At 34.7% G+C, this 15,972-nt stretch overlaps 2 protein-coding genes across 6 annotated transcripts in view; one reads left to right on the top strand and one right to left on the bottom strand.

Annotated features, from left to right (window-relative positions):
- Positions 1-15,972, bottom strand: part of LOC137252581 (uncharacterized) — a 687,899-nt gene that overhangs the window by 280,493 nt on the left and 391,434 nt on the right. The gene's annotated exons all lie outside the window — the stretch shown is intronic.
- LOC137233702 (probable insulin-like peptide 3) lies at positions 13,928-14,692 on the top strand. Its single transcript, XM_067756980.1, has 2 exons — positions 13,928-14,157; positions 14,258-14,692. The coding sequence occupies exons 1-2, from the start codon at positions 13,992-13,994 to the stop codon at positions 14,482-14,484; spliced, it is 393 nt and encodes a 130-aa protein (XP_067613081.1). The 5' UTR covers positions 13,928-13,991; the 3' UTR covers positions 14,485-14,692.

Here is a 15,972-nt window from a genome sequence, read left to right as displayed (position 1 = left end):
AAAAAATAGGTAGGTAATCTGTGTGAGGATGCAATGCTTCACGTTTTTTGTGGTCTGCATGTAAAAACTATGGCTACGAAACACGTATTTCAAAAATATATGACGTAAACGTAACTATATGATGAAATTTGATGAATCTTGAAGCTTCTAGCCGTAAAAAAGGGGTCAATATGACAGTTTATATGAAGTATATAATATATATACCACCGATCTCTATGATTTTTTCAGACAACAATATATGCTATATACGAAAGCATTTTGTGAAATTTGAAGCTTCTAACTGTTAAAACGGGGCAGAAATTGCGCAAAGTTTCTTATCTGAACAATCGGTTGTATGAGATATATACTATATATACAACCGATCTCTATGATTTTTTCAGACAACAATATATGCTATATAAGTAAATATTCGGTGAAATTTGAAGCTTCTAGCTGTTAAAATGGGGCTAAAATTTGCGAAAATATATATATATATACTATATATATATACTATATATACCACCATATATATACTATATATACCACCGATCTTTATGATTTTTTCAGACAACAATATATGCTATATACGTAAGCATTCGCTGAAATTTGAAGCCTCTAGCTCTTAAAATAGGGCAGTAATTACGAAAAGTTCCTTATCTGAACAATCGGTTGTGGGTGATATATACTATATATACGACCGATCTCATAAATTTTTTCAGGCAACAATATGTGCAATATACGAAAGTATATGGTGAAGTTTGAAGCTTTAGTCTGTTAAATTGGGTAAGATATTACAAAAATCCTCTTTTTCTGAAAAATCGGTTGTATGGAGGATATATGCTATAGTGGTCCGATCCGGTCGGTTCCGACAAATGTCTAATCGGACACCCAAATACACCTGCTCACCAAATTTTATCAAGATATCTCAAAAATTGAGGGACTAGTTTGCATACAAACAGACAGACGGACAGACGGACAGACGGACATGGCTAAATCAACTCAGCTCTTCAACCTGATTATTTCGGTATACTTAATGGTGGGTATATCTATTTTCCTTTAAGGACTTACAATTTTCGGTTTCGTGACGAAATTAATATACCATTTCATTTTCATGAAAGGTATAAAAATAGGTAGGTAATCTGTGTGAGGATGCAATGCTTCACGTTTTTTGTGGTCTGCATGTAAAAACTATGGCTACGAATCACGTATTTCAAAAATATATGACGTAAACGTAACTATTTGATTAAATTTGATGAATCTTGAAGCTTCTAGCCGTAAAAAAGGGGTCAATATGACAGTTTATATGAAGTATATAATATATATACCACCGATCTCTATGATTTTTTCAGACAACAATATATGCTATATACGAAAGCATTTTGTGAAATTTGAAGCTTCTAACTGTTAAAACGGGGCAGAAATTGCGCAAAGTTTCTTATCTGAACAATCGGTTGTATGAGATATATACTATTTATACCACCGATCTCAATGATTTTTTCAGACATCAATATATGCTTTACACGTAAGCAGTTGGTGAAATTTGAAGCTTCTAGCTGTTAAAATGGGGTAGAAATTGCGAAAAGTTTCTTATCTGAACAATCGGTTGTATGAGATATATACTATATATACAACCGATCTCTATGATTTTTTCAGACAACAATACATGCTATATGCGTAAGCAATCAGTGAAATTTGAAGCTTATAGCTGTTAAAATGGGGTAGAAATTGCGAAAAGTTTCTTATCTGAACAATCGGTTGTATGAGATATATACTATATATACAACCGATCTCTATGATTTTTTCAGACAACAATATATGCTATATAAGTAAATATTCGGTGAAATTTGAAGCTTCTAGCTGTTAAAATGGGGCTAAAATTTGCGAAAATATATATATATATACTATATATATATATACTATATATACCACCATATATATACTATATATACCACCGATCTTTATGATTTTTTCAGACAACAATATATGCTATATACGTAAGCATTCGCTGAAATTTGAAGCCTCTAGCTCTTAAAATAGGGCAGTAATTACGAAAAGTTCCTTATCTGAACAAGCGGTTGTGGGGGATATATACTATATATACGACCGATCTCATAAATTTTTTCAGGCAACAATATGTGCAATATACGAAAGTATATGGTGAAGTTTGAAGCTTCAACCTGTTAAATTGGGTAAGATATTACAAAAATCCTCTTTTTCTGAAAAATCGGTTGTATGGAGGATATATGCTATAGTGGTCCGATCCGGTCGGTTCCGACAAATGTCTAATCGGACACCCAAATACACCTGCTCACCAAATTTTATCAAGATATCTCAAAAATTGAGGGACTAGTTTGCATACAAACAGACAGACGGACAGACGGACAGACGGACATGGCTAAATCAACTCAGCTCTTCAACCTGATTATTTCGGTATACTTAATGGTGGGTCTATCTATTTTCCTTTAAGGACTTACAATTTTCGGTTTCGTGACGAAATTAATATACCATTTCATTTTCATGAAAGGTATAATAAATTGCTAATATTAGACCATGAAAACATTCTGCACATGAGCGTTTGTTTGCAAAATATACTTTCGCAAATGCGCAAATAAACAAAAGCTTCACCCGATGTTGCTACTCTGCTTGTTCAGCGACAACTAAAGGCAAAAGAGGATAATAATACGTGTGAAGTGGCGCCAATAATTATTCAACTAAATGGTTACCCCTGGTTTAATTGATGCTGAAACTTGCCATTAAAAACTAACACATTTAGTTTTGAGGCTACCTACGTTTGCCTCTATAATACTCTTGTAGCAGCCCTAGTCTATTTTCTGGGATTTCTTATAAGGTTCAGCTCAAACCGTTAAGCGCGAATGTAGAAATATTAAAACACAATTTGGCAGGAATGGTCAGAGCAAAATTTACAAAAGTATAGGAGGCGTTATTTGACTTGAGAGTAATCGATACCTCGATACGTACTCGATACTCAAGAAGATACTTGAATGAGGTACTTGGGCAAAGTACTTGCGTATATACTCGTATCGTAACAACACTATCCCTTCTGTTACATTCCGGTCATTTCATTACCTTTTTTGTTGAATTTTATCATATCTGCTAATATTAACAACATTTCACAATTTCCTTTCATGACTTTGTGTACTGACATAAATCCAATAGAAAAAGCATAAAAAAAAATGATTTTGATTTAATAAACAGGTGGTAACATCAAAACTTACGTGCGCGCACCTTCAGGTAATTCAGTGACCATTAGTGGTTTTACATATAAAGTGTATATTTCGAGCCTTTTTTGTGGTTAAGTTTTTGCTGCAAAAGCTTGTATTTGTTAAATTCTTATAAAAATGGAAAGGTTCCAAGCTTCTGTAAGTATTTTTATTATAATATTTAATTATTATTGGTGTGCTTATTTATGAAAATTTGGTTTAGAGGCTAAACCGTCTGACTCAAAGCCAAAGTGAGTGTAGTGAAGATGGGGATGAAGATTATATAGTGGAACAATTTGAATCAGAAGGATCTTCTGACGAATATTTAGATTCTGGTAACGATGAAGAAATAGTACCTGCGTTGGAAAATGAAAGCAGTGTTCCTATGTATTATTGCAAGGATAGAGCTATTGAGTGGTCAATGAAACCAGTTGGGCACAATAGTGGCAGGGCCAGAATAGAAAATATAATCCACGAAAGACAGGGAGTTACTGCATATGCAGTGCATCGTATTTCAACTATCAAGGAATCATTCGATCAATGCTTCACGTGCCCACTAAAGCAAATTAAAATACTGTAACGAATTTACTGCAAATCCTCTTATTCGCAACCTTCTACTAACGTTCGTATCGCCAAACTGTTGAATAAATAACTCCAATATTTAATAATGCAAAATGGCCTATATTAAAGTACTTCGCAATAACACTGGTACTTCACAACCAATAGCTTGCTTAAATGAAACTGATTGTCGTGCCTCTACTGTTACTGCCTTTTATACTCTGTAATTTCCTCGTTGCATCTTCTTGGCACTTCCAGAATTAGTTACTGCTATAAAATTATAGCTACAGATGCACGTGTATAGCTCTCATATGCGTATGTATTTGTGAGCGACACTTCCACAATTATAATTGCATACTTTTGGGAGCATCTCAGATAAGATATCTGCATGTGTTTGTGCGTTGCTTCTCTGCTGCGTGTACGTACATTGTGTAGACATAACGATTGAGTTATTGATGTGCATACAAGTCACTGCTTAGCATCGGCTTAGAGATGACTGTATGCGATAGAACCGGATGCATATTTGGGCATTTTAATTTTAACAGGTAGTTAAATCAATATAATTTTCCGTATTTATGGCTAAAACAAAGGCATAAATGTACTTTTTTTAAAGGAGTATATTGTTCACACGGAGAAAGTATTCGAAGCCTCTTGAATGAAGTGCACGGCCGACCATTATTCCGTGCAACAATGTCACTTGGCAGGTTTCTTGAAATTAATCGTCTTTTGAGGTTCAATGACAGATATAATCGAGGGGCTCAAAGAATGAACGATAAACTTGCTCCGATTCGCGATTTGTATGAGAAGTGTGTGGCTAATTTACCGCTACTTTTTGTGCTATACGAAAATATTACAGTAGATGAGCGTTTAATTCCTTTTAGGGGCAGATGCCCCTTTTTAGTTTACATGCCAAGTAAACCAAGCAAATATGGAATGAAAGCATGGGTAGCTGCGAATTTGCGTACAAAATTTTGCCTTAATTTACAAATTTATTTAGGGAAGGAGTCAGCTTCCGCTCCACCGGAACGGGCCAGCGCGTTGTGTTGGATCTCGTTAGTGGGTATGAAGGGCGGAATATTACAACGGACAACTTTTTTACTACCCGGAATTTGGCACTGGAGTTATTGAAGAAAATAATTACTTTGGTGAGCTCCGTAAGGATTAGTAAACGATTTTTACCGATTTGTGGTACTAAAGTGGAGTTAAGAAGTCTACCAGTGCTAAGCAGTCAACATTTCTTTAATGGATCAGTTACCCTTGTCCAACACATACCCAAAAAATATAAGATGGTTACTGTTTTAAGCACCTTGCACCATGATAAAAGCGTTATGGAAAACCATCCAAAAAAGTTGCCAGATATCATCAATTTCTACAACTCTACAAAATATGGAATGGTTACAATTGATCAGCTTGTAGAAACATATACATGCAAGAGACAAACTAATCGTTGGCCTATAGCAATTTTTGCAAACATCGTGGATATCTCAGCGTTGAATGCCTATGTATTATGGACAGAAATTAATCCTTTGTGGAATGCTGCAAAAACATATAAACGTAGACTTTTCCTCGCAAATCTTGGCTTAGACCTTGTTCATGGGGAATTGAACGCAAAAACACGCTACCAAGAACTCAACTGTCAGCAGATATTGTACGCAATATGAGAGCGGACGCAGAGCAACCAAGCACTTCGACAGGAACTGTTCCAAAAAAAAAAAAACGAAAACCTAGTCCGCGAGCCACCTGTGCAGTTTGCCCTAGCTAACTTCGTCGCAAAACGTACGAAAGCTGCACGGTTTGCAAAAAAACCTGTGTGTGAACAACATCGTTCAACGGTTACGGTTTCAAAAACCTATTGCTTGTAGCATTCAAATTAAAAAAATGTATCTAATGTATTTAAATGTGTATATATAACAGATTAATAATCAATAAAACAAATGAATTTTAATAACTTCTATTAAAGTCATAAACTTTTATACTGATATCTAAGCAAAACACAGGTATGGACATTTCGTGACCTGAATATCACATGTGTAAGTTTTTTTGAATGTAACAGAAGGGCTAGTTGTGCATAATGAATGAACAACGCTTGTAATTGCATCAACGAGCAAAAAACTAATAGCGCCTAAATGCAGGCTACATACACAAAATTTAAATAAATAGCGGTTGTTCCGACTGCGTGAGGCATTAACTGACCGCTGAAAAGACAATACCGTTAATAGAGCCATTTAAATATTAAAAAAAAAACTTATAAAAAATAATTTGGTTTATTTTTTTTGTTTTTGTTTTTGCGGTTAAGCCTGTACATTTTCCAAAGCCACCACTAACCACCATAAATTATAGAAAAATGTACGCGAAAAAAATCACATCGGATCATTAATGAAACCATAACAGGAGCAGAAAGCTATTCCCGACCTAATCCGGACTCTCACAGCAGTTTAACCGCTTTCAAGCCGAAGTACAAATATAAAAAATACAAAAGCAAAGCCATATTTACACCTACATACACAAATTTAATAATGTTTGTTGTATTGGTGTACAAATTGAAAGCAGTTGCGTCAGTAAACATGCAATTTAAATAATTGAGTAAAAAATGTATAGATATGTTTCTTGTACAACATTTGACCTACATTATTATTTATATTAATCTTTGAGTAAGAAACCATTTCTCATACGGTATAATGGTTGTGGGAATTTCTCGCACAAGGATATGCTGAATTTTGTTGCGGCCTTAACCGTGTCTTGCAACATCTTTCTTAAGGCCTTTCTAATACAATCCTTATACACCGAGTCACTTTTATGTAACCAAATATTGTGTTGTCTTGAACATAATATTTAAAAAAATACTTGGATGACTGTGGAAATTTAATTCCGAAGCAACAGCGGTTGCTTCATGAATAAATGGATGTCGGAATTGTACTTAAGGAATAGCGTTAAATTTTGCATTGAGAGAATATGCTTCCTAATTGAGACCCACGGCCGCGCTAACAACTGCGGAACCAGCATGCTCAATATCGCGTCCAAGGTTCTATCTAGCGTACTGTGCGAAATACTGAAACCCATAGTGAACGAAGTGTGGCTTCAGACCTGTTTAACTTACTAACGACCAGATCTTCACTATGCGCTAGGTCCTGGAGAAGACTCACGATAAGATAATTGGCATTCAAAATCTTTATGTCGACTTCAAAGAAGCCTTTGGCAGTACGAAAAGAGTTTGCTTGTATGCTGATTTGTCTGAATTTGAGTTCAGTTCCCTGAAATATTAGCAAGGCTCTGCCAAATGACATTGAGTAACACCACCAGCTCTGGAAGGATTGGGAAGGACACTGGGAGCCGCTCAAAACTGAACGAGTCTTAAGATAAGACAGCTGACATAATTCGGGAGAAGACAATTCTAGCAGTAGAACTTAATTAAAATTACTGGCGTATGTAATGTTGTTGATGTAATTATCCTTTACAAACGCGCGATGATTTCTGCCTTCCCTGGATTAGGTAAAAAGGCAGTAAAAGTGAGTCTTACGGTAAATGCGGACATGTCGAAGGACTTTCTGTCAACCAAGAAAGAATCGGCACTTTCGTAACTGTCCTCATGTAGGACTCTGAATCATAGGCGGCGGAGAGTGTTCGATAGAAAATCTCTCCGGAACAATTATGGTCCTGTGCGTTATGCCGATGGAGAATATGGAAGGAAGTATAATGGTGAGCTGCAACAGAACTATGTGAAGATAGTGCAGCAGATAAAAGCCCAAGTGCTTCGCTGGCTAGGTTATGTTATGCGGACGTACGAAGACTCTTCGGCCAAGAAAGTATTTCAGTCGACACCGCATTTTGGAAGTAGAGGAAGGGGAGACTTCCACTGATTTGGGAGAGGCTGGAGGTGGAAAAATTGATATCCCTTGGTGCTTCTAATTAGCGTCAGCTATCACGAAATGCGGATAGCTGGTAAGACTTGATAGAAACGCTAACGCGTCAATTAATGGTGATGATGATGAGTATGGGGATTATTTTATATAAGTTTCAAATTTGCTATTTATTGCCAGCTATCAAATTGTTAAAGCAAGTATCGTTAATCTACATATGTATGTACATATATGTGCACATAATTTAAGTGAACTTCGATATCTGTCTTTCAATTTATACAAGTTATTGCGCAATTGTCTGCAGAATTTAGCCATTAAATGATAGATAGAAGATGAGTAAAAGCCAAAGTGAGATATAAAATAAAATGTTTGTTTAATTTACGACAATGTTGTCATTGTAAATTAGGTTATAAATATTGCAAGCAATTTTCATAAGTAAAATAAAACAAAGAAAAGAACCGTTAGCTTTCTCGTTTAAATTTGCCCCGAAAAGCAGAACTCGCCAAATCAAGCGAAACATTGTCCTTGTAGATATGCAACGAAAAGGCGTTGAAGCTGCACGAAATAGTCACTTCTGCCATTTGAGCGCGGTTTGGGCGGAAACTAATAAGTCGTAAATTTTCAAGTGTCATTTTTTGCAATCATCGATGCTACAATGTTGATTTTGTTGGTGTGATGTTTTTGGCATGGCTTGGTAAAGAACAAAAACTCAACCATTGGCAGCAAGCGATAATGATAAGTTCATAGATACCGATAATGTAACTTAAAATTTCGTATGAAAGCACGTGCATATCAGCGGTAGTTGTAATGAAATAGGTCAGCACTAGATGCACAGTGAGTTCGAAACACACATCGGAAGATGAATGGAGAGCTAACTCAAAATTCTTAAATTTTCGAGCACACATATCAAGTTTTATCAATTTATCAGTCTATAGCATTCTCACCATTTTTCGAAATTTCGGTAAAGATTTTTCTAAAGTGGTCGTGGTCTCCAACCCATTCCGTTGGTTTCCACGAAGAATATATATATTAGAGCGGGTCACCTACAAAAAGTTGGTAGCACTCCGATAATAAATCGATAGCTTTGTGAAAAAATCGATAAATTTTTGATATCGAAAGCGATAAAATTTTGATAACACGCCGATAAGAACTTGATAACACACCGACAACAAATCCTTAATTTTCCGAAAACAAACAGATATTAATTTGATAACAAATCGAAAACTTTTCAATAAAACTCCAATAAGAAAGTGATAACAATGGGATACGAAATCGATAACATCTTGATAACGTATTTTAATTTATTTTATTTATTTTATTATACTCTGTTTTATTTTATTTTGTTTATTTTATTTTATTTTTTTCTTTGTTTGCGAATCTAACTTATAATGAATAAATAAATATGGAACAAGCAACAAAACCCGAAAAATAAGGAAACTTCAGCTTTAGCCTGAATATCGTTGACCCCTCTTTGCAAAAGTTTATACAGTATACCAACACCACACTCTAATCCTATGCTTTTGCGTTCTCTAGTACCCGCAGCAGGGACCCCAATGATTCAAGTAGTTGTGTAGCACAACCCTTTCCAGCGGTTGCCAGCGCAATTTATAGCTTCTCAAAACTAATTTTCAATCACCGTCCCGTTCAGATTCCCATTTCTTTAACAGGCGAAGCTGTGGTGAGCCCAATTTTCTCATGGAGCTAGGGGATCGGGCCGGAATGACCTAGAAAGTTCAAAATTGATATGTTAAATCGTTCCCGAGCTTATCGAGCTTTCACTTAAATTGTGCTTATTACCGAAACGTACCGGGTCTATATCCGGTAAAATATCAAAGGGTTAATAGCGCAATATAAAACTTTATAGTTTCAGGCCTTCCGCAACCCAATTGTCAACTTCACCTACGTGAGGCAAATCATGTTACAAATATAAATGTATCTTACACATATTTAGCAGGCGATGCTCTGGCGATCGTATGTTCTTCATGGAACAAGTGGGTGGGGGTGCAATACTATACTAGGTTCAAACACACACCAAATTGGCAATTTATATTATTTGGGCAATTTATTACGCAATTTGTCATATAATAAATTGTAATAATAAATTGCCAATTTAAAAAAAATTGCGTAATAAATTGTTTCAAACAGCAAATGCAACATTGTGAAGCGTGTTTTTTGAGTATATTAAAAGTCAGTTACGCATGGCTGAACTATATGGTTGGTTCATCTCATCAGCTGATTTTATGTCTTTCATTTCACTGGAGTAGGGATTGTCTAAAGAAGATGGCAAAATCAAAATGAAACCAAAACATTGAACATATTTTCTTACAACATACAAAAATTTCAAAATTTTACGTTTTCATTTCATTCCATGCACCTAATACCAATACGCACATTTTGACAGTCTCAACAAAGATATGTTCTTACTGTAGAGATGAGCCAACCAGCTATCAAATTACTATTGTGTAAGCTAAATAGAGTTGTATGAACACCACTCAAGTTAAATCGAAATAGCCTCAATTTATTTTTCTGTTTGAACATAGTATTATATTAATCGTTCCTGAGATGGTCGGGATAATACCTTAATGGTGCTTGTTACTGGAACGTATCGGATCTTTATCCGGCAAATTACCAACAACATCGATAATGCTCCTCAAAACCTCCGCGTAATTTTATCGGTAATATAACAACAACAACAATAAAACCTTCGGGGAGTATCTTTATCGTTACAACAATAACGCTTACGCTCAAACAAAGGATTTCCCCATTCCATGAGCAAAGATGCGCACACATCAAAAAGTGGCATCAAGTGCACGCTAGAAGAAGAGATGGACCAGGGCCTCAAGTCCTTAATCCGGCCCTGCAAATACATACAGATACATATTTATAATTCACGGATATATATATATATATATATATATATACATATATTAGAGCGGGTCAAATTGTATGGATGGATTTTTTCCCATCAGGAGTAGGTATAGCAAAAACTTAATCTACAGATGATTCTAAGAAAAAATGCTGAAGACACCATAGCTCTAAGTCCGATTTCGAGGTTTCCACTTTTGCAAAATAGATATTTTGCATTTGAATGTAGGGTTTTACCAAAAAATCTTCATAGCTTCTGATAGGCATATAGGAAAAATATCATATTGGGCCTACTTTAAAGGTATTTTACGTACATTTCAGAATGTGTATTAATATCTATAGTGTTTTTAATTTTAGTAGAGATATCAGGCTTAAATTTTGAGAAATTAGCTTAAAATGCACTTCTAACTATTATATTACCTTTTTTAACAAATTTCTTATGGAACCTTTTTTTGTTTTACAGCTAAAATAAGTTCAGAATATTTCCACCAACTGTCATTCCGACAGTTTTTCTTTTTTCGAATTCGTCTTAGTAGAAAAAAATTTTCAAAAAAAAACCTATATTTTCAAATAATAAGCAAAAATTTTTTTCTACTAAAACGAATTCGAAAAAAGAGGCGAGGCTCTGGCGACCCCAAGCTCCTCATGGAACTTGGGGGTGGGGAGGGAGGGATGGCCTGAAGGTTCAATGTGGCCATATAAATCGTTCCCGAGATGGTCGGGCCAGCACCTTAATGGTGCTGTGTTACCGGAGCGTATCGGATCTGTATCCGAAAAAGGACCATCACATCGATAACACTCCCCAAAGCCTTCGGGGAGTAACCTAATCGCTACAACAACAACAACAACATATGCTCCATTATCGTAGGTAGGTATTTAGATATAATGACTGCAACTGAGGTCGTCCAAGTAGCTAATGAAAAGCCGTTTTTATGCCATAACACCCGTCTGAACGTACTGATTTCTACATCGGCTATGTAATACAACCAGCGTGAGCTATTTATAGAATCAAGAATATTTGGAAGACCTCTTTCCAGTTGTTTACTCAGATTTTCCAGAAATAGGCTTCAGAAGAGTCTCAGACGTATTCCCACCCAGCATTTTTTGAAATTATTAATCATATTAGAGTATTTTTCGAGTCTCCAGCATGATCAAAATAAGCATAGATGCGCTCATTTTCTGATCAGAAAAGACTCCCTCGGCGGGAGAAAGTGGTACCCTACGCGCGACTACACTTGGTGAGCCTCTTTTACCCTATATTTCTAATCAGTATTTAGCGGCCACCGTGGTGTGATGGTAGCGTGCTCCGCCTATCACACCGTATGCCCTGGGTTCAACTCCCGGGCAAAGCAACATCAAAATTTTAGAAATAAGATATTTCAATTAGACGAAAATTTTTCTAAGCGGGGTCGCCACTCGGCAGTGTCTGGCAAGCGCTCCGATTGTATTTCTGCCATGAAAAGCTCTCAGTGAAAACTCATCTGCCTTGCAGATGCCGTTCGGAGTCGGCATAAAACATGTAGGTCCCGTCCGGCCAATTTGTAGGGAAAAATCAAGAGGAGCACGACGCAAATTGGAAGAGAAGCTCGGCCTTAGATCTCTTCGGAGGTTATCGCGCCTTACATTTATTTATTTTTTTTATTTAGTCTTTTTCGAGTCATATTTACCATGATTTATGAGTCTTGTGGGAATAATTTTTAAGTGTTTTTTAAAGCTTTTGCTTTTCTTTCTCGAGACATTTAAGAGTCTATTTGGAATCTTATTTTAATAATTTTTTGTGATCGCTTTACATTTTGTTGTTGCTTTTTCAATAAATCATATTTCACTCATAAGAGGGAGCCGATTTCGAGTCTTCTTTTGATCGCAGAATTGATTAAACAGTTTTTAGTCGTCAAAAGGAGTCCAAAATGTCCCATTGTGGTGATTTATACTTTAATCAATCTTCCATATGCTCTGTCGGTTCTAGCTAGAGCCGGGCATTTAAACAGTAAATGCTCAGCTGTCTCGTTTTGAGTTATGTCCTCACAGCTTCTGCAGTGGTCAATACCGGAACATCCATTTTTTCCGCATGCGTGCCTTAAGCCTAATTCACCGGTACAGACTGCTATAAGTTTATGGATGTAGGCTTTAGATCTACTTAGTTGACTCCTTGGAATTTTCTCATTATAGCTCTTGAAATTGCACAGCTCGTACTGTACTCGTATAAGGTTTGACAAATATAGAGGGCTTCTGACTGAAAAAAACAACACTATGATGTCAGTGTGAATGACATTGATATCTGTAGAGAATGCGACTATATTTCAGCCCTACACCTGTGTCCATTTTAGAACCGTAGATTTAGATTTGTAAACTGGAGCCACGCGTGCTAATCATTCCTACATGGAATAGTGGTATAAACTCTGCACACGAATTGCAATTTTCGGGAATAATAGTATCTTTCTGAATTGGATGTTTCCACCGAGATTAAGGTTAAGGCATTGTGTTTGTGTATCCTTCCAGCGCTTTGATTTCCTGAGTCTCACTGCGTTTCGTGCCGTGTTACAACGTATGTAAGTGCATGTCTTTCAGAAGCAAGCTCCATCATCCTAGTTTTTTTTTTTACTTTTTTATAATACCAATACGACAAAATTAGAAATATTTTATTGGAGTTTAAAAAAATTATAAAATCGTTAAGAATTATGAACGGGTAGGAAAAGTTGTTGTCCAACAGTAACCAAAGACGAACAAAGAAGACTTGTTCGCTACAACAACAACCACAATAGTGCTTGTAAGGGTACGAAGATAATCTGTCCGACATTAAAGGCACGGCTCCAAAGAGGATCTATCCGACACTACCCAAAAGTTCACAAAAAGGACATGTCGAACAGTAATCTTAGAGGTATAAAGAAGAGTAGAAAAAACATAAAGATATAAAGAGGACCCGCCTGACACTAATATTTCAGGTATAAAAAGGTGCAATTGTTGTTTACATAGGTTATGCTCAACCAAAAGGGATCACTACAACCTATATAATGAGATCAAAATTGGCTATAGTCGCATATTCCTTTGCGACTCATCACGTATTCATTCTACTCTTACCAGATATGTACCAATATACAGCTTGATAGCTTTTTGAATATCACCACAAAATGACGCCTTTACAAGAGAAAGTGTATTGCGGTAGAATTGAGTGGGGTTATGTGTCGTTCGATGAAATTTCTAATTGATGCAAATAAGTACTTACAATATCAATATATATATAGATGTTGCTTTATAAATATGCAACATATAACGCATTAGCATACGTGTCTAAATCATAAAAGTAAATAAACTTGACATATGCAAATTAGTTACCTTCTTCATTTACTCCATTAAGCACCTGAGTTAAAAAAAAATTATACAAAGTTCTTAGTATAAAAAGAGAACGAGAATCCGCAACGCTTTCAGTTTCTTAATACACTTTAACGATTGTTGTTCCGTATCAAAGTTATTTTGCTAATATATAATATATAAACAAAAATTTTACAAAATTATGGTAGTAATGCTGAGGATATGTGCTCTGCTTCTTGTTTTGATAGCAAGTTTGCAAATGAGTATCGGGCAAAAGGCTGCTTGTGGCCCTGCTTTGGATCAAGTACTGAGCACAATTTGTGTGCATGGCTTCAATGCGAAATTTAAGCGAACAGGTGGTTTAAATGGTAAATAAAAAAAAATAATAATAATAATTTTTTTTTATGTTATCGCAATGTAAACTTTTTTCTAATTAAAATAACTTTTATAATATTTTTTTTTTTCTAGTTTTTCGTATGCAAGATTGGGATGATTCTGAGAGCACTGAGTTAGAAAATGAAAATGCTCTAGCTTTCCCATATCCAAACTTTCCATTTTTAACTAGAATTCCTAATGATCAAATTGATGCATTGGCCAAGACTCGCCGACGTCGTCAAGGTGTTTATGATGAATGTTGTGGCAAAGGTTGCACTTACAACGAAATTATGTCGTATTGTAATAAGTTTAAGGCCTAAGCCGGCTTCACTCGTTTTGATCAAAAGAAGATGTTGATGAAAATTTATTTTTGAAAATTGATGATAAAACGCCAAACAAAGTACCCACATACATACAAATATCGATATTGAATATTTATATTAAATATATAAGTACTATGAAAAATGTGTGATTTAAATTTGCTTGTAGGATTGTTATTAAATAAATTTGGAAATATAATCTAATAAATACAGCATTTCTAATAGGCAAATGCCTGTATTTGTATACGTATTTTTTGAAGAAAATATTTGTAATCCGTAGATTTTAAAAAGCAAAAGCCGTGAGTACCAAGTACTCATAAAGTTCCATATGGGGTATTCCATCCCATTTCGACCAATTTTGAACCCGACCCCTTTAGAATTGGCTGAAAGTTTTTCCTCTTTTTCTAGCTTACGAAAGACGTTTTTCAGAATTTTTTCCAATTTTTTCATCCAACTCAAAAAAAGTTATGAATTTAAAAAAAAACACCGTTTTTGTTTTCAAAATGCTATAACTTTTTCAAAAATTGACCGTTTGGGATCTTTTTTTTTTTAAATTTGTTTTTAAATGTACTTTTCGGAAAAAATACAAAAAAATGTTTAAAGTTTTTTTTTTTTTATTTTTCAGTTTTTCGAGATTTTTCGAATTTCGCCATTTTTTTTTTTTTTCTCATAAAAAACTTCAATCAATTCTGCAATCATCCCCACTAACCCCGGGGTGGGCCCATTTTTTTATATTTTTTTTTTTTTATTTAATTGAAAAAAAAATAATTTCAAAAATAAAAATTTTTTTTTATCAATTTTATTTATATAACAAAAAATGTAAGAAAATGATTTTTAAGTATTCTTTTCTTTATATATTATGGTAATCTACGATTAAAATAACGAGTAATTTTAAAGCGGGTCATTTTAATCGTAGATTACCATAATATATAAAGAAAAGAATACTTAAAAATAATTTTTTAATAAATTTTTTTTTCAATTAAATAAAAAAAAATATAAAAAAAATTGGCCCGCTCCGGGATTCTATTGCAGAACTGATTGAAGTTTTTTATGAGCAAAAAAAAAAAAAACAAAATGGCGAAATTCGGAAAATATTGAAAAACTGAAAAATTCCAAAAAAAAAAAACTTTAAAATTTTTTTTTGTATTTTTTTCGAAAAGTACATTTAAAAACAAATTAATTAAAAAAAAATATCCCAAACGGTCAATTTTTGAAAATTTATAGCTTTTTGAAAACAAAAACGGTGTTTTTTTTTCAAAATTCATAACTTTTTTGAGTTGGATGAAAAATTATTAAAAAATTCTGAAAAACGTCTTTCGTAAGCTAGAAAAAGAAGAAAAACTTTCAGCCAATTCTAAAGGGGTCGGGTTCAAAATTGGTTGAAATGGGATGGAATACCCGATATATAAACATTTAAGTGCACATTTAGAAAACTAATGTGTTTAACTCAACTATAGCTACGATAGGAGTTGGAGTTTAACCACAATT

Source organism: Eurosta solidaginis, chromosome 5 (assembly GCF_040869045.1).
Source record: "Eurosta solidaginis isolate ZX-2024a chromosome 5, ASM4086904v1, whole genome shotgun sequence".
NCBI lineage: Eukaryota > Metazoa > Arthropoda > Insecta > Diptera > Tephritidae > Eurosta > Eurosta solidaginis.
The sequence above is the reverse complement of the archived record's forward strand: the minus strand, read 5'-3'. Positions and strand labels throughout refer to the sequence as shown.

What these genes read in the sequence shown, in the direction of transcription:
- LOC137233702 (XM_067756980.1), top strand. Translation starts at nt 13,992, where the DNA reads ATGGTAGTAATGCTGAGGATATGTGCTCTGCTTCTTGTTTTGATAGCA. An exon ending in GCGAACAGGTGGTTTAAATG is followed by an intron (nt 14,158 to 14,257) that starts GTAAATAAAAAA and finishes TTTTTTTTCTAG; the next exon opens with TTTTTCGTATGCAAGATTGG.